Raw genomic sequence first — 19512 nt, forward strand, 5'->3', positions numbered from 1 at the left:
CTGGTTATTTAGCCTTCTTGTAAGGTGATTTTTGGTAAAAGAAAGAGGAATACCTATTTTTCTGAAGAGATTCAAGATTCTGAATATGAGCAGGAAGATGAAGGGACAGATATATTTTCTCTCCTCAGATTTCTGATTTAGACTCAGAGGAGATCTCAGTTTTTGATTCTCCATGTGGTACTTCTCTTTCTCTTACACAATTTCCAGAATGCGCTAGTGTTTTCAGTGGGAGAACACTGAGGATTCTCAGTCCCTCAAAAAATATTATGAACTGTTACAGAAAGAATATCCAGAACCTTCACCAATTCCTCCAGTTCTATCAATTTTGGAGGATGTGTGCGTGCCACTGCCTGTAATATTCTTGACAGCCAGCCCTTAAAAAAGCAGACAATGTATAAAGCTTCCTGGTCTTTTAAGGTTTATATGCTCTTCCGAAGCCTGACCCAGCATCTACAGCTTTTGTTAATCTTACTACTGCTAAACATTTAGATAATTCCAATCTTACTCTTTCCAGCAAGGATGGGACGATTATTGATATGTATGGGGAAAAGTATATGCTTTTACAACTTTGATTTTCAGAATTTTAAATTTTCATCCTCATATGTTAAAGTTTATTCTGACTAATTCAGAAAGTATGAGGAATGTTTTGTCTGCGGCTTCTGCTTGTGATGAAAAATCTTCTTTAAAAATGTATTTTTTTCAGTTGTAGAAGTCACTACTCATTGTTTATATTGTATGTGTGTGTTTGTGTTTATGTGTGTGTGTTTGTGTGTGTGTGTGCACGCGCGCATGCGTATGCTCACGCGCTTGTATATGGTGTGTGTGTCTATGATTCATTTGCTACATTTTCCAAGGCTATGGCCACTGATACTGATTTATTTATTTATTTATTTATTTATTTAAGCTGATTTTGTGGAGCTCTAAAAAAATGCTATTACCAGTTGGCCATCTAAGCTCCGCCGCCACCACTGATACTGTTTTGAGGTTGTTTGCTTGACTGCGTTCTCAGAACTTCCCAGATGATGTAAAATGAAATTTTAAATTCTCCTTTAGATAGAGATTTAGTCTTTGGTTTCTCTGCTGTAGAAGTGAGGTGATCAAAAAATGTGATGAAAGGAGTAAGTTGATTCAGGGAATCGCTAAGATTTTTCAGCCCTTCTTTTCCAAATTTTCTAAGGGATTCTCTAACCCCTCATTCAGTTTTGGCAAAAAAAAAAAACAAAAACAAAATAAAGAGTCTCAACAAAATGCAAGTAAACAAGACATTTAAGAGGTAATGGCAGGAGAATTCCAAGAAGGATTCCGGAACCCCCCCAAAACCACGGTCAGTCCAAGTCAGAATGAGTATTTGAGGGATAACCCCCCCCCCCGGCAGTCCCCTTTCCCTTCCAGAACGTTAGAATTTCACTTTTTTCTTTGGCAGCAGTCTCAGACAAATGAGTTTTGGAGATCATTCATCAAGTTTACAAATGACAGTGGGAAGAAGTCCCTCCTTTCTAAGGGGTCATCCCTCAACCACCAGAACTCAGTCCTCTGTTGTCCCCTGTCTTTCAACTCACACTGTCTCAGGGAGTGATAGAACCAGCTCCTCCGTCCCTGCTTGGGAAAGGTTTTTATTCAAGGATGTTTTTAGTGCAGAGAAACAAAATGCTTGGAGACCAGTTCTTAATCATTCTTTCCTAAACCTGTTTGTGGTAGTGTCCAAGTTCAAAATGCTGTCACTTCAGAATCTGTTGCCTGCTCTACATCTGATTTAAAAGTTGCTTATTATCACATACCTATTTGTCCAGACCAGGCTTTTCTTAAGATGTTGGGTGCTTGGATGAAATTATCAGATGTTATGTGATCCTATCTCGCCTACATTCTGACTGATGGGTTCGGAGCCGATCCCTCGGCTCCGACTCGGCACGCTTATGCTATAGAGCGAGGCCTCTAATTGGCTGAGCTATCTTTATCCCAGGATGCACCACCACTAATCCCCCAGATCTCGTTTGCCGCTTCAGAGCTTGGACGTGGTCTCAACATTGGCTGGGCTAAGTACTATATATTAGGCTTTTTTCCTGTCAGTATTTGATTCATTTAAAACCCAAAAGCTGTTTTAACAGCTATTCTTTGTGTACGAGTGTTTTTTTCTAAGATTTGGTAAAATTTGGTGTTTTTTTCCTGTCAGAGAAGGTTCCGTTTAAGTTAGAGGGGCCTTCCCCTGTGGTTACTACTTCTTGTGATTGTGGGTGGATCAAGTACCCGTTTAAGTTAGAGGGTCTTGGCCCTCCTCTTTTTCCTTTTCTCTTTCTCAATCTTGTGTAAAAAAAAAAAAAAAAAAAGTTCTTTAGTTTAAATTAGTTACACTAAGTTAGTGGCGTACATTATTGCGTTCTTGTGTGTCAAACCCTTTATTGTTTACTGTAGTTATCTGTTTTTTGTAGCCTGAAAATGTCTAAAGAGCATAAACCCTCCGGGTTTAAAAAGTGCACAAGATGTGGCTTCAAAATGTCCATAACGGACGACCACTCCTCGTGCGTCTATTGTCTTGGTGCTAAACATCTGCAGGAATCGTGCAGTGTATGCCATGCGTTTTCCTCCAGAGTCCTCCAGGAGAGGAAAAACAAATTAATCCTCAAAGGATTAATCAAGCCTTCCTTCGAGGAGGCTTTATCTTCCTCTCCGTCTCCTTCTAAAAAGAGGAAAGCGTCGGCTCCGACCAGTCAGTCAGAACCGACTGCTAAGAAAACTAAGCAGACTTCTCCATCGGCTCCACGGACTTCGGAGCCGAGGTCGGAACGGTCTGCCTCGATGCCTCCACCCTCGAACCCTCTGGTTTCGGAGCCGAGGTCTGGAGCATCGAGAGGCGGGTCACCCTCATCGGCTCCACTGATATTGGAGCCGATAAGGGTCATCGGCTCAGACTCTTCCCCCTCAGAGCCGAAGTCCTTATCGGCACCGAGGGAAATTTCCTTGAAGGTTTCCTCGGAGCCGATAATTGTTGAGTCATTTCGGAGCCGGTCCCCGAGCCTTTCGGAGCCGATGGAGAAATCGGTTCGGGCCCAATCGGTATCCTCGAGATCATCCAAGATGTCTGATTCGGACATCGACAGGGTGCTCCTTCGACTCTTCCAGTCTCCGGTGTTCCAAAAGATGGTTTTGGCTCCAGCCCATTTGGCTTCGGAGCCGATGGTCCACCCCCCTACTGTATTTCCTCCTCCAACAGCTTCGGCACCGTTGGAGCAGGTGCTGGTGGAACCAGTGGAGGTGTTAGGGTCGGGCCCGACCCTTGCTCCTACTCCGGCTCTTGGGTCGGAGTTCAGTGCACGGACTTCTTCCTTCGGCCCTGGGGGGGAGGCTTCGGAATTGATGCTTTCAGCCCCAAGTCTCCCTCTTGGTGCGTCGGCGGCGGGAGTACCGTCCACTGTCGTGGCCATGGAGGGGGGACCCTCCCAGGATTCTGGTGGTCCCGCCTTCAGGGCTATGAGGAGTGCTTTACCCAAATCTTCCTTGGCTACCGCCACAGTTTCCCCAGCTCCTTCCCTACATTTGGAGACTGGGTCATTGGCAGTCCCCCTGTCCGTAGACAGCGGAGCCCCTGGGCCTCAGGTTACCCCCGCTGGGGTTTCTCCCCCTCCCGGAGGTCCTTCTAAAGCCTCTTCGGAGGAACCTCCCAGGAAGAAAACGTGCAAGAGGAAGCACGTTGACTCCCCTGACGAGTCTTTGACATCTGACACTGATTTCGATGATGCAGAGGGGTCCCCCAAGTCGTCCTCGGATGATGTCTCCTTTGCAGACATCCTAGAAGCCCTAAAACAATGAGGCGGCTGGCAGTCCAAACCTCCCTCTGCTGATGAGTCAGTGTTCCTGAATGCCTTCGGGGCTCAGCCCTCTGCCTCCTGGGTGTCTCCGCCCTTCGACGAGCTCTTGGATTTGATCTGTCGAAGGGCGTGGGAACACCCAGACTCTGTGGAACCGGTGCCCGCTCGTCCAAACAAATTTCTCTCGGCGCCCCCGGATAGAGAGTTCCTTACGAAAGGTGTGGCTGTAGATGCTATGGTGGTGGCATCTGCTACCCAGCAAGATGTAGCAGAGGCTTCTACATCCGTCCATCCTCCTAATAAGGAGTCTAGGAGCATGGATCGGTACGGTAAGCGCACCCTTAGTTCAGCTGCCTTTACACTGAGGTCTTTGAACTACCTGACGCACTTTACGAGATTTCAGAGGGATCTGATTAAGGAGCTATCCGATACCCTCTTGGGTAACCTGCCTGAGGAGCTGGCCCAGACGGTTGGATCTCAGCTGGCTACAATGTCGTCCATTTTGAACTCGTCCATGAGGCTCATTTCGTATGCAGCCAAAGGGGCGAGTAGAGCGGCAGGTACAGGCATCGCTCTACGGAGACAAGCCTGGCTCCGCCTGTGTCATTTCGCGTAGGCCTTTAAGTCTTCATTTGCTGACGCCCCCTTTGATGGGTCCTCCCTGTTTGGACCCAAGGTAAAAGACACACTTACCCGCTGTGAACAGGAGGGTAAGACTCTGACTGCTGTAGGGGCACGATTTTCCACTCCCTTTCGGCCTTATCCCAAGGCTAAAAGAGGAGGGAAGATGTGGTTCCGTAGATCTCAGAAGTCTTACCCCTCTCAGCAGGAAGGTTCCCCCTCCAGAGGCAGAGGAGGGGGAAATTCATCCTGAAGACGCCGTCCCAGAGGCGGCAGAGGCCCTCGCAACACTGGAGACCACGAGTCCTTTCGTGGCTCTTCAGCCTTTCATAGTCCCTGAGGGATTGCCCGACTGTGCTGCTCCGGAGCCAGTCGGGGGTCGTTTTTCGAAGCACCTGAAGGCCTGGGAAGGGATCACTCAGGACCGATGGGTGCTTCGAATTATCGCCGGAGGTTACTCCATCCCATTCTCTTGCCCCCCCCCCAGTCCAAAAAAATCCCGGACCCGCCACCCAGTCAACGGGATACCACAGCCTCAGAAATTTCAAAGCTGCTGCAAAAAGGAGTCATCCAACCGGTCCCCGCAGACCAGATCGGATTAGGGACTTACTCAAGATTCTTTTTGGTGCCAAAAAAGACCGGGGACTTGAGGCCCATTTTGGACCTAAGCAACCTAAACTGTTCAGTCAAGAAGTCCAAGTTCCGAATGGTCACTCTACAAACCATTCTCCCATTGTTGGAGAAAGGTGTTTGGATGTGCTCCATAGACCTCAAGGACGCGTATTATCATATCAGAATACATCAAACGTCCAGGAGACACTTGCGCTTCAGCCTAGGAGGCAGTCATTTTCAGTTCCGTGTGCCCTTTGGTCTCACCACAGCCCCAGGGTGTTCACCAAATGCTTGGCAGTAGTGACTGCTCACCTGAGAAGTCTAGGATTCCAGGTGTTTCCGTACCTAGACGACTGGCTCCTAACTGCCACCTCCAAGCATCTACTTCTACGGAGCCTGCAAGCCACAATATCACTGGGCAATTCCCTTGGAATCACCTTCAATTGGCCAAAGTCTGTGTTGCGGCCATCTCAAAGAATAAGATTCATATGGGTAGAGATAGATTCAAACCAGATGCAGGTCTATCTACCTGCAGACAGAATTCAAACCATTCAAAATCAGGTTCGAGCCTTACTCCCCAGGTCCAAAGCCCCAGCCAGAATGGTCCTACAGCTATTGGGATCCATGTCTGCCACAGTTCTGCTAGTTCCCTTGGCAAGGTTACACATGAGAATCCTCCAGTGGCTTCTTTCAACTCAGTGGTCCTTTCAGGAACTCCCTCTCAATCATCTCATATGGATCACAGAATCTTGCAAACGGGACCTTCGCTGGTGGCTAGTTTCCTCCAATTTGGATCAGGGACGACCCTTTGTTCTTCCTCCTCCGGCCACTTTGACCACGGACGCCTCCCAGACGGGTGGGGGCATTCCCTGGGCAGGTCAGTCCAAGGCAAATGGCACCCGGAAGAGACCCCTCTCCACATCAACATCCTAGAAATGAGGGCAGTACTCCTGTCCCTTCAAGCCCTTCACGATTATCTCCCTCAGGGCGTAATTGCTGTTCACTCAGACAACATGTCAGTTGTCTGGTACCTGAACAAACAGGGAGGGACCAGATCCTATCCTCTTTGCAGAGAAGCAATGAGAGTTTGGGAATGGGCAGTCTCGACCAAACGCTTCCTAGTGGCTACTCACATACCGGGCAAGTCCAACATCATAGCCGACAGGTTGAGCAGAACCATCCTCTCTCCTCACGAATGGTCTCTGAATATGACAGTTACAAGGCAGATTTTCAGTGAATGGGGAGTTCCATGTTGCGACCTCTTCGCGACTCCTCTGAATGCGAAGTGCAAAGAATTTTTCTCCCTAACCCCGGCTCCGGGGAAGAGCCCCATGGACGCATTAGTCCATCCTTGGCCCACCGGCCTGCTTTATGCCTTCCCTCCAGTTCCTCTCCTCCCCAGGGTGATTCAAAAGGCATCTCTCTTAGGGAGCAAGATGATCTTAATTGCTCCTTACTGGCCTCGTCAAGTGTGGTTTCCCTATCTTCAGAAACATGCTCTGGAAGGTCCATGGTTCCTGGACCAGGTCCCAGGCCTACTGATTCATCAGTCGGGACTACTACAGCAGTCCCTAAAACCTTAAAATTGACGGCCTGGCTCCTCCTCTTCCGACGATAGTCAGGAGACATGCACTGGATCCAGATGTTGTGCACATATTATCTTCAGCCCACAAGTCTGCTACGAAGAAACTGTATTCTAGCAAATGGAAAAGGTTTGCTATTTGGGCTCAACTCCGGGGCCTGGATCCCATTTCTACTCCCGTGGCAGAAGTACTCAAATTCCTGACCTCTCTTTTCAATCAAGGCTCTTCAGTTTCTACCATCAAAGTACAATTGGCAGCGATTTCTAATTTTCATGAATCCATAGACCCACCTTTAATGAACAACAGATTGTGTAAGACCTTCTTGAAAGGTGCTGCGCTATTAAGACCTCCGATTTCTCATCCTGCACCTCCATGGGATCTCGATATAGTGTTGCGTGCCTTGACTTCTTTCCCCTTTGAACCGGCAGCTACCTGTGATCTAAAGTTTCTATCATGGAAGACAGCCTTTCTAGTGGCGATTACTTCAGCCAGAAGGGTTTCAGAACTTCAAGCTTTGTCAGTGAAACCCCCGTACTTGGTTTTTCATACAGACAGGGTGTCCCTCAGACCAAATCCTTCCTTTGTTCCTAAAGTTTGTTCTACTTTATGCTTGCAACAATCGTTAGAGCTTCCAGTTTTTTTCCCAAAATACTCCAATAAAGCAGAGTTTATTTTCCACACACTAGATGTCCACAGACAGTTACGTTTTTATTTAGATAGGACCAAACAATCAAGGAAAACAGATCAGTTGTTTGTATCCTTTGCAGAAAACAAATTGGGCAACGCTGTCACAAAGGTCACTATTGCCAAATGGATCAGGGACTGTATTACTCAAGCTTATATTTATTCTAACAAACAGCTCACCACCTCTGTCAAGGCTCATTCTACAAGGGCTATGGCTACTTCGGTAGCGTTTCATTCTAAGCTTGCTATTGGTGACATTTGTGCTGCGGCTACATGGTCTTCCCCGCACACCTTCATTTCTCACTACAAATTAGATGTGGCATCTAGAGGATGAGCTTCATTTGGTTCCACAGTGCTCAGGAGTGTTTTCCAATGAGCCACCCAGGATTTAGGTGCTAGGGACGCTGTCCCATCAGTCAGAATGTAGGCGAGATAGGATCACATAACATCTTTTAGTTATGTACTCACCATAACTTCAGATGTTTGGGATCCATCTCACCTACATTCCTAATAACCCACCCTCCTTCCCCCTTCCTTGGAGATCAGAGGATATCAGAAGGTCCGAATCCTGTTGTTTCATCTTGAAACATCTAACAATGTTATATAAACAAGCTGTGCATGTGTGCATGAATGCGGACAAACAAGATCTGGGGGATTAGTGGTGGTGCATCCTGGGATAAAGATAGCTCAGCCAATTAGAGGCCTCGCTCTATAGCATAAGCGTGCTGAGTCGGAGCCGAGGGATCGGCTCCGAACCCATCAGTCAGAATGTAGGCGAGATGGATCCCAAACATCTGAAGTTATGGTGAGTACATAACTAAAAGTTCTCTGCCTTACCATTTAGACTGTCCCTGCTCCAAGAGTGTTCACAAAGTGTCTAGCTCCAGTTGTAGCTCATTGCAGACCACTGGGTATCCACCTTTCCCCATATCTAGACAGCTTCCTTATTTTTGCAGTCTTTTTCAAGGTGTCAGGAACCTCTCACTTGAGTGAGAGATCTCTTACACAAGCTGGGATTCCAAGAGAACATTCAAAAGTTATTTGGACTCTTACACACAAGATTGTGTCCCTGGGGTGTCAGCTAGACACCTCAGTTCAAAGAACTTTTTCTTCCACAGTAAAAAAAAAAAAAATGTATCTATATCTATTTCTAAGGTATTCCACTCAGATTTTGGTCACTGTGAGGGAATACCTCAGGATTTTGGGTCTCATAGCATCTATGATTCTCATGATACCACTAGCAGGACTCCACATCAGAAAGATACAGTGCTGTCAGAAGTCTCATTGGTCCCTGCAACAACATCCATTGTCTTTTACAATCCCAGTGCAGAGTTTGTCAAAATAAAAAAGCACTTAGTGGAGATAGCAAATATCCCTGCATTTGGGTCTCCTCTTCTGTCTCCCTGTTTCAAAGCAGTCAGTCACTACAGATGATTCATACTTTTCTTTCGGAGCAGTTTCAAGAGGGATGAACATGCAAGGTGTATAGGACACCAAGGACAGACACACACATAAATATAAAAGAGATGTTGGCCCTGACCAAGATACTCAACTCTCTGAATCATCTTTGGTTCCCAGGACCTCTTCCATGTTGTTACAGGCAATACCATAGTGATGTAGTGCATCAACAAGCAAGAGGGAACCAGGTGTAATATCTTTCTAGACTAGCTATGTTAACTTGGGATATAACTTCACAGTGTAATCTCACTCCACAGGCATCCTACATTCTGTCAGAACAAAACTGTGTGGCAGACAAGCTGAGCAGGACAAGGGCAGACCCTTATAAATGGAAAATAGATTGCGGGGTCTTCCAAGATTTGATTAATCTATGAGGAATTCCTTAATTAGATCTCTTTGAATCTTCTCTGAATAATCAGTTGGCAAGATTCAGTTGTAGATCTCCATTCCAGAAGGCCTGGAAGATGGGTGCCTTTTCTTTGCTTTGCACAGGAATGTTCCTGTATGGTTTTCCACTCTTTCCACTGATATCCAAGTTACTTCTGAAGATCCAGAAGGAATCCCCCATGATCATTGTAGTGACTCCCTTCTGGCCCAGACAACAGTGGTAGTCCTTTCGTCTGGAAATGGCCAGCAGCAGTTAACCACAAGCTTTCTCACAGACTGGATATACTCAAACAAGATAAGGAATGTTTGATACACCCTGACCCCAATCAACTTCAGTTGACTGCCTGGATTATAGGGTCTTAATTCCTCTTTGGCATCTATTTACTGAGTACTGCAGCAGGTACTAATGAAGGTAATAAAGCCTGCTACCAAAATATCATATATTAGCAAATGGAAAATGTTTACTAGTGGGTGCCAACAACATAACCAGTACACATTCAGGAGTAGTTTCTCTCTAGTTTTACAGTATTTGTGAGATTTACTATCTTATAGCCTTTCTTACTCGTCTATCAAGATTCATTTATCAGCCATTTCAGTATGTATGGACATGGTCCTTCTCTTTCAATCCATTCTCATTTAAAATGTTTTTGGAATTTGTTTCCATAAGAGGCCTCCAAGAAAACCAGTGGCCCCTCCTTGTGATCTTAATTTTGTGTCAGATTAGCTAACACTTGCACTATTTGAACCAGCTAACATGTCTGACTTCAGGTTCTTAATACAGAAAACAGTTTTACTGATTGCTTAGATCTCTGCAAGAAGGATATCTTAGTTGCAAGCTCTTCCACAGAGAAAGCTTTCTTTGAGAACTAATCTTTCTTTCATGCCTACATTGGTTTCTGAGTTTACATTTAGTGAAACTGTCTATCTCCCTTGTTTTCTTTCCTGAACCTAAAACTGAGTGAGAAAGGATTTTCCATACCTTGGATGTCCACAGACAAATCAGGTACTATCCTGGCAGAACTAAACCATTTAGACCTTTGGATCACTTGTTCATTTGTTGTAAATGTAAGAGGAAGGGACAGCCTGTGTCAAAGTACTTTATTTCCAAATGGTTGTCTAAGACTATTACTTTTTGTTATACTCACTGCAACAAAACTTTTCCAAGCAGAGTTAAAGCCCACTCAGGCAGGGCTCTGGCTTCATCTATCGCTTTTTGAAAAGGATTGGATTTTAAAAGTATTCTAGAAGCAGCAACTTGGTCCTCTGTTCATACTTTTATAAAGTACTATAAGCTTGATTCTTTCTCTAGGTCTAGATAAGGCTCTGCTAGGGACATTCTCCATGGGCATCTGGACCCTTCTCATTTCATATCCAAATGTAGTAAGCTAGGGTATATATATATATATATATAGGTCAGGCTACTGCAGCAGTGATCAATGTGATGAGCATAGTACAGTTGTACAAGTAAAGTATATAAGAGTAGATGTTTGTATGATTACTGCTGCGGTAGCTGCTCCCTCCCTCCACCCCCTTTGTTTTCTGGTTTGTTGTTTATGCCAGGCTGTGGACATTTATTTTTTGTTGTTCCTAGCATTGTCCTTTCTAGGCTCAGCCTCCCTGTCTCTGTTGGCATAAAAGCTCTGAAGGACTTGGCACCAAAACCTTTGCTTTAGTTAGCTCATCTCCAGCTAACTAATGGTTTGGGCACATGGAAGGTGACCTGTAGATTTTGAAGCTTGGTGGTTGTTATCCTTGGGACAATATAACGTATATAGCTATGGCTACTGTAGCAGTGATCATTTGGACAGCTACAGTTATGGTTAAGTTTACTTACAGAACTGTATGTTTCTTTCCTTGAATCTAGTTTTATGTCAGTCTTCAAAAGCTTTTTTCTTAATGTTGTCACCAAATTTCTAGTTATACTTGTTTTGTATTGAGGGATGTCTTGTCTGTAGTCCAGTAAATTCTTAACTGGTATTTGAGGCTTCTATGCCAAGTAAATTTAAGCTGAATGAGGTTCAGTATAATATAGCTATTTATCATCTGTTTCAGAAAATTATTTGTCTCTTGGTTTATAAATGTCAAAATATGTGGTCACCATTTGTTTTAAATATAGCTTAGAATGTATTGAGTCTGTTGGAAGAGGCTGCTGATGGAGTTTGAAATACAAATGCTGTACCCCAGTTTATCTGGATGAAATACTTTACAGACATCCACAGATTTAGAGTAATCATAGCTCATGATGTCCAACTTTGGGTCTTAATACATCACTCTGACCTGAAGACTGAGTGAAATGGCACATATTGAGTCTCAGCATTGAAGTCACCACCTGTAATGGCCACTGATTCATCAGGGTTGAGGTCATCAAGAGCAAGAGAAAATAAGAGAAAATAGTTATGAAAGGCAGCAGAAATGGAAGATAAAAATGAAATTATTATAATTTGGTCCATAAATATTATCCCGGATATAGGTTTCTGTGGGAATCGAGAGTTTTGGTAATCACCAGTGGTCATTAGTGTTGTGGACTTGATTTGTCAGATCTCTGAACAAACTAAGATTGCCAAGCCACATTTGGATGAGCTGGCCAAGCTGATTATTCTAATTCTTAAGAAATCATTAAACAGTCAGTGATGGTAAACTCTGGGTATTTTTCTTAATTGAATGAATATAGCATCTACAATATATTGAAGTAAATACCTATAGGAAGTACGCTACTTACTCTTTTACATTAGAATTTAAACTTCTACTACTAATTACAATGTGTATAACTATGACAGCAAAATTATAGTAATGCAGCTACAGAAGACAGGTGCAAAGGTTCCTGGTGTTATCAACTCAAAGAAGACCAGCAATTTGTTAAATCTAAAGTAGTCCAGTTGCCATGATGAGTCAGGTGATCATTGTGATCAGAACCAAAAAAAACAGTGATTGTTTACATTAAGACACACAACCTAAGGAGGTTGTTGTAATCTCTACAATCACCCAAAAAATATATGTCCCTGACAAAAGTATGAGAGAATGAATTCTGCAAAAGGGTCTGCCAAAGTGTACAAAGATTAAATCAAAGTGTGTTATATCACCTTAAATGTCATTATTAAATCTCACAAGTGTGAGTTGTCACTTAAGGTGGGGGAACAACCTGTACAATATCTGTAGACTGTACGTTGCAACACTTTCATGTAGGTTGAGAAATTATGCTGCAGGGGATCAGTGAGTTGGGGCAATATGATCTTGAAACCCTATGTCAGGGGGAGTTTTTTTCCCCTTTTGAGGCTTTTAAACATACATATGTGGTGATTTCTTGATGTTAGAAGATAGACTGTTACATCCTTGTGTTTAGAGAAGTCCATCATGAGTCCTGCCTCACCAGTGTCCTCAGCATGGTCCGCTGCATGCACATTCTGCACTTTTGCAGGGATCAAATTATTCTGAGCAAGGTGATGGTCATTTACTAGCTATCTAAACATTCCGGTGCTTTAAGTCTATTTGTAGTTTAGATCTGGGAAAAGCTTACAGACTGCTGCTTTCTGTGGCAGTGACTGTGGACTATGTCTGCACCAGAAGGGCTTAGGAGGGTGGTTGTTGAGAAAAATGTCTGCACTGTCAAAAATTTTCAGGCCTAATGATTACTGTAGGTCTAACTGCTTGATTCCCAGTACCATAATTTGAAGAATAAACACATTCCTGGGAGAGTCTCTCTCCAGTTTATAGATACAAATAAATATAAATAAACAGATAAAAATGATTGTTTTTTTCAGATTATGCTGCAAATACTCGTAGCAAATTTCTTTTAGATCTGAAGAAGCCTTTATTCACTAGGAAAAAGTGCTCATCCGGCTATTCTCGGTCATTACTGTTTATTGTTTTTACTCTTAATTTCTTTACATAATTGACTTGCTGTGGAAAATTAACACACTTTAGCTGATCTTAAACAAAGGGAAAAGGTTTACTGGAAGAAAACAGCTCCATGGATTACTTTGCCAGATTTTAGTGGTGCCAAGATTTTTTGAGGTTTTGGTTTGTTAACCATTCACTGCTTCAGTTGTTTGTTTGTTTTATTAACTTGTGGAGGTGGCAACAAGTATTTTATTCCTTCAAGTACTGAAACTGAATTCTTGGATCTTAAAAGTACTTTGCCATTGTTTTCTAGTAGGTATATTTCCATTTTAAACAAGAGTCGTAGGTCTCACTTTCTTTGCTCAAAAATCGTGAACAAACCCAAAAATACTAAAGGAACAAAGACTTAAAATAAGGAACATTTTTTAACTATTACTCTAATTTCCTTCAAAAGGTACTAGAACAATAGACTTTGTATCAACATGGCATTGTCTTAATAAAAGGAACTATAAAACTTGAGTGACTGGCATTAATGACTGACTACAACCCTCACTGATATACCAGAAAATCAGAAATTTTACAAGGGACGAGACAAAATATGAGGCAAAATTGGGGCCATTTGTAAGTATGAATAGAGTTTTTATGCATGCATTTAAGGTATTCACTGGTACTTAAGGTACTCAGTTTTCCCCTTTGCAGCTTGCACCTAGGAAGGCATCTCCTTTTAATTACATCTTGGACTCTAACACCAGAAAGACTGACGGGCAAATGTGGAGGCAACCAATTACATCAGACTGGTTCTACTAAAATTATAGGGTTTTGTGTCTTAACTATATCGTGCTATGTAATTAATCCCTATAATTCTCACAAGTGAGTGTCAGCTTAGCAGAAGCCTGTGAGTGCATTAGGTTATAGAAGTACGTTTGGACATGGTCAGTAAAAAATTGTACTTTGGTACTACAAGCATGTACTAAAATGCATATAACTATCTAATTGTCTGGAAACCAAGCACATATACCATGTTGAGCGTTTCTTTTTTTTTTTTTTTTTCAGTCATTACTTAGCATTCGTGGTTCACTATTTTCCCCAAGACGAAATAGCAGGGCAAGTCTCTTCAGCTTCCGAGGTCGAGCCAAGGATGTGGGATCAGAAAATGATTTTGCTGACGATGAACATAGCACATTTGAAGATAGTGAAAGTAGGAGAGGTTCAGTGTTCCTGCCACATAAGCATGGTGAGAGACGAAGTAGCAACATCAGTCAAGGAAGCAAATCTTCGAAGATCGTTCCACCTCTTCCAATGAATGGAAAGATGCATAGTACTGTGGACTGTAATGGAGTTGTTTCACTTGTTGGAGGCCCAGCTACTCCAACATCGCCTCTTGGACTTCATTTACCTGAGGTGATAATACATATATCAGATATTTCTAATGTTGTGGGAAATGTAAAACTGTCTGACATTTGCCTTTGTTGTCATCTGATAATATTAATAGTAATAATAATGATTAAGGAGTTAAAAATCTAGGCAGTTGTAAATTGTTGTCCTTTTTACACACTTTGCTATACATTAGGCTAAATCCAGTACCACTGGAAGTTTATCTTCTAAATATCTTAAATGCTCAGACTAGTTCATTTATGAATGCAAATAAACAGATACTGATTGATTGACTTTTCAGAATGTTTGTCATGCCTTCCACTAGAGGTTTAACAAAAATATACATGTTTGAAACATAATACAGTGATACATGCAAGAACGTTTTGTGCAGGCTTTGTAGATCAGGTTCCAGTGGAAAGCTAATCTTAGATGTGTCTTTTGGGTTTATTATGAAGCCACCCATTTAGCGGATGCATTTCTGCAGGGATTTAAAGCGCTTCTTGAATCAGATCCTCACCCTTGTGCTAACTATGTCAAGCTGTTTTTACCACTATAATGTCAATGGCACTATAAATATTTTTAAAACCTCCTACTTGTATGTATACGTATATGTATATTTACTTTTTTGTCTTGATCTTACTAGTTGCAAGTATGTCGTTTGTCTTGTTCTTAATAGCTGTATGTATGTTGTTTATGTAATGCATACTTGGAGAGTCACTGAAACCAGAGTCAAATTCCTTGTATGCATGCATACATACATGGCCAATAAATGTGATTCTGATTGTCAGAAGTATCAGACGTGTATCATGTGAAAAATTATCAGGTCCCTTTCTTATATTTGGTCGTACAGTCAGACTAAAACCATGTATCAGGAAATGGTCTCTCTCATTTTGATTTCTCCAAGTATTTTGGGTTTCTAGTAGTTTGGCAGGAATAGATGCCATTCTTAAGTTGGGGTATGATTAGAGTTGATGAAATTTATATTGTTTCAGTTTTTGACGTTAGCCAAAAGTGCTGTTCTCAGCAGCTGCAATGTGCCAGGAAATGACTCATTCTGTTAATACTATTGGAAGTGTATGAATATCTTTTTTATCTTTTTTAAATGGTCTCTAAATATTTATGCAGCTCTACTGAAATGCATAGTGTCTAACAGCTTTCCTTTTTCTTTGCAAACTGATATACTGTAAGCAGTCATTACAAATACAGGTTGACTGGGAGATAGATGCATCTTCTTTTTGTTATTATTTGTATGCAGTTCTACCTTCTCAGAAGGATAACCCACTCTGTTGGCATTGCACTGCGCATGATGGTGGATGCACCATGTACTGTTGCACTGAAAGTCATGTGTGATGCATGTTACACTGAATGTCATCTGTGATGAATGTTACACTGAATGTCACCCATGGTACATAGTGCACTGTCATGCCACAAATTTGGGTCAAGTGGCTGGTGACTTCCAGGCTGCTGATGTATGTTATGTTGCCTGCTTGCAGATAGTACTCAGGTGATCAGGTGTTCCTTCTTGTCCATGCTTTATTTCATTGGTAGGTGAAAGTGAAATCTTTAAAATATGAGAATATGTGACATGATGTCTAGAAATCCAAAGCCCAGCAGTTGCTGACATTTTTGAGACTACCTGCTGATGAGACTAGGGATGACAGCAACTGAAAGTGTGTTAATAAATAATAAATTAGAAGATGATAGCTAAACATATGTGCAGTTTTATATCTAACATGTAAACCTAGAGTTCACTGCCAGAGAATGTTGTATTTTATCTTAGACGTAACACAAACAGAGCCATTCCTGGTCTCTTGTTACACATTTGTAATACGTGATGTTAAGTTGTCAATCTCGCCTTCATTCTTGCTGGATGGGTTCGGAGCCGATCCTCGGCTCCGACTCGGCACTTGCTAAGCTCGAGAGCTAATTTTACCAGCTCGAGGCAACCCTATATCCCATGATGCAAGGCAGAGACTACCCAGATCTCGTTTGCCGCTTCGCTAACGAGGTGCCTCTTTTACCAGCTCTAGGTAAGTTTTTCTTATAATAAGACTTTTAGTCTCATCCCTTTTATTTTTCATAACCCTAGCAGTTTTGTGAACTTTAACGTTTATTTTAACCCTATTCCCGTTAGTGTTCCCTTTTTTTCGGGTTATTTATCCCCTTCCCTAGATTAGGCCTTAGGCCTTTCCCTTTCCTAAATTTTCCTGTCAGGGATTTTTGTGTCTGTTTGAGTGTTGTATCCCTGTTAAGTTTAGATTTTTGGATTGGGTGTTATTTGTGTGTGTGTGTTTGTGTTTTTCCTGTCAACTTGTGTTCCCTCGACACAGCTATGTTGAAGGACACAAAGGTCTCAGGCTTCAAGAAGTGTGACTCGTGCTGTCAGAAGATGTCTCTGACAGACGGTCACACTTCTTGTGTTTACTGCCTGGGACCTCTGCACCTGCAGGACTCTTGTGCTATCTGTCATGCCTTCAGCCCAAGAGTCCTGCAGGAGCGCAGAAATAAGTTAATATTGAGGGGCTTATTAAAGCCTGAGAGCTCCCTGACTAAGTCGGCTCTGGGGAAGCCCTCGAAACCTGTTAAGCCTTCAGCTGCAAGTCCCAAGCCGTCGGCTACTGGTTCAACTTCTTTAGTGTCGAGATCGGCTCCAGCCGGAGCCGATCCTTCCATGCTAGAAGTCACAGTATCGGCTCCATTTGGCGCCGATACTGCCAGATCTGGACACTCAGTGTCGGCTCCGGCCAGAGCCGACGTATCCTCGGTTCCTTCGGCTCCACCTATCTCTAAAAAGAAATCTCGATCCCCCTCATTGGAATCGATACGTTCAGCTCCGAGATCACCCTTGCTCTCGGAGCGGAGCCATAGGAGCCTTTCTTCTCGGTCGTCCAGGCTGTCTAATCACGACCTCGAGAGAGTGGTGAGTAGACTATTAAAGTCTCAGGCATTGGCCCAAATGCTCCATAGCCTGTCTCAACAGACGGTAGCTATTTCACATCCACCTAACATTCCTCCTTCGACTCTCTTGGCTCGGAGCCGGAGCTCCTCGGAGCCGTGACTGTTGTAGCTTCGGAGCCGATACCACCCCTTTTGACTCTGTCGTCCTCTGCTCTGATTTCCTCCTTGAGGCCTTCATTGGAGGGATCCGGGCGTCTGGTCTCTCTCGTCAGCTCCGAGGGGGCGAGTGGCATCGGACCCTTGTCTGACCCCGTTCTCCCTCTCGGGCCTTCGGCATTGGTGAGCTCAGCCCCGACATCTGCCTCGGAGCCTTCCCTCTCGGTGAGGTCTGGAGTTCCTATCTCTTCGGAGCAGGAACCTTCTGGTCTCTCTGATGGGGGAGCCTTCGAGGTGATGAGGTGTGTACTAGCCCCTAGGCATAGTCAACGGTCAGTTCCATCAGCTCCTCCCACTACAGTGCCTGCTGACATCTCTTCCCACTCTCTTGCTCCCGGACCCAGAGATCCAACGCCTCAGGTTTCCCCATTGGGAATATCTTCCTCTTCCGAGGCTTCTCCTTATCAGTCAGGTGAACCTCCGCATAAGAGGACATGTAAGAGGAAACATCTAGACTCCCCCCGAGTCTATTACATCTGATACTGACTTGGATGAGTCGGAGGGATCCCCAAGGTCCTCCTCTGAGGACATCCTTGAACTCCTTAAGCAGAGGGGGAACTGGCCTTCCCTTAATCCTTCCGAGGACGAGTCAGTATACCTGGAGGCATTCGGATCTCAACCCTCCACCTCCTGGGTGTCTCCGCCTTTCGACCCTCTTATGGATGTAGAGGCTCGGAAGGAGTGGATGGCCCCGGATTCTGTGGAACCTATTCCTAGGAGGCCTTCTAAATTTATTACGGCCCCACCAGATAGACAATATTTGACAAAAGGTGTCCCGGTTGATGCCATGGTGGTGGCTGCAGCCACCAAGAAGGAACTAGCTGATCCTTCAGTACCTGTCCATCCTCCTAACAAGGATTCTAGGACTATGGACAGGTACGGCAAGCGGATTTTTTCTTTAGCGACCTTTGCCATGCGATCGCTGAACTACTTGTGTCACTTCACCCGCCTTCAAAGAGATGTTCTTAAAGAGTTGGGAGAAGTTTTACAGGATCCGTCAGCTGCTGGGTCTCAGGATAAGATTAGCTCACAGCTAGGAATCCTTAACTCCATTGTTAACTCCTCCATGCGGCTCATTTCTTATGCAGCCGATGGAGCGAGTAGGGCAGCAGGCACAGGAGTGGCTTTAAGGCATCAGTCCTGGATGCGGCTTTGTAATTTTGCAGACCCCTTCAAGGCGTCCTTCACAAACTCCCCTTTTGATGGTTCGACCTTGTTCGGACCTCAAGTGAAAGACACTTTGACTAGATGCGAACAAGATGGCAAGACTCTTTCTGCCATAGGAGTCCGTTTCTCCACCCCTTCAAGACCTTACCCAAAAGGTCAGAAGGGAGGGAAAATGTGGTTCCGCAAATCTCAAAGATTCAAGCCTGATGCACGAGGTCAGTTTACCCCCAGAGGCAGAGGGGGTAACAACAACAGACGCCGCCCTAGGGGCAGAGGGGGTCCGCAGAATCAGGGTAGCAGAGAGCCTCTTTCTGACAAACCCTTCCAGCATCCCTGAGATGTTACCTGATTGTCCACCTTCGGAGGCAGTCGGGGGAAGATTATCGCTGTACCCAATAGCCTGGCTTTCCCTTTCTCAAGACAAATGGGTACAGTCGATTATATCTGAGGGTTACAAAATTACCTTTATTCAAACCCCAATTCAGCAAAAGGGAACCCTTCCAGACGTTCCACCCGGTCTAAGGGAACTAGTAGTACCAGAGATATCAAGACTGCTAGCAAAAAGAGTCATCCAGCCAGTCCCAGCAGACCAAATAGGATCTAGAATCTACTCAAGGTTCTTTTTAGTTCCAAAAAAGACAGGGGACTGGAGACCAATATTAGATTTGAGCAAACTAAACAAGTTTGTAAAGAAAACAAGATTCCGGATGGTCACGCTTCAGTCCATTCTACCCTTTCTGGGCAAGGACAATTGGATGTGCTCGGTAGATATTCAGGATGCGTACTATCACATAAAAATTCACAGGCACTTCAGAAGATTTCTCCGCTTTCGGCTGGGGACCAGTCACTTCCAATTTAGGGCCCTGCCCTTT

The 19512-nt window shown here is 43.9% G+C and overlaps 1 protein-coding gene across 5 annotated transcripts in view; it reads left to right on the plus strand.

The window, feature by feature from the left end:
* LOC122804756 (sodium channel protein type 2 subunit alpha-like) overlaps window positions 1-19512 on the plus strand; it is a 2239151-nt gene that overhangs the window by 1256289 nt on the left and 963350 nt on the right. For all 5 annotated transcript variants that reach the window (XM_044074821.1, XM_044074820.1, XM_044074819.1 and 2 more), the window contains exon 13: window positions 14039-14386. In XM_044074821.1, the coding sequence (XP_043930756.1) occupies window positions 14039-14386 (348 nt within the window). The remainder of the gene's footprint in view (window positions 1-14038; window positions 14387-19512) is intronic.

The sequence above is a fragment of the Protopterus annectens genome, chromosome 6.part0, assembly GCF_019279795.1.
Source record: "Protopterus annectens isolate FY-2018-M chromosome 6.part0, PAN1.0, whole genome shotgun sequence".
Classification (NCBI taxonomy): Eukaryota; Metazoa; Chordata; order Ceratodontiformes; family Protopteridae; genus Protopterus; species Protopterus annectens.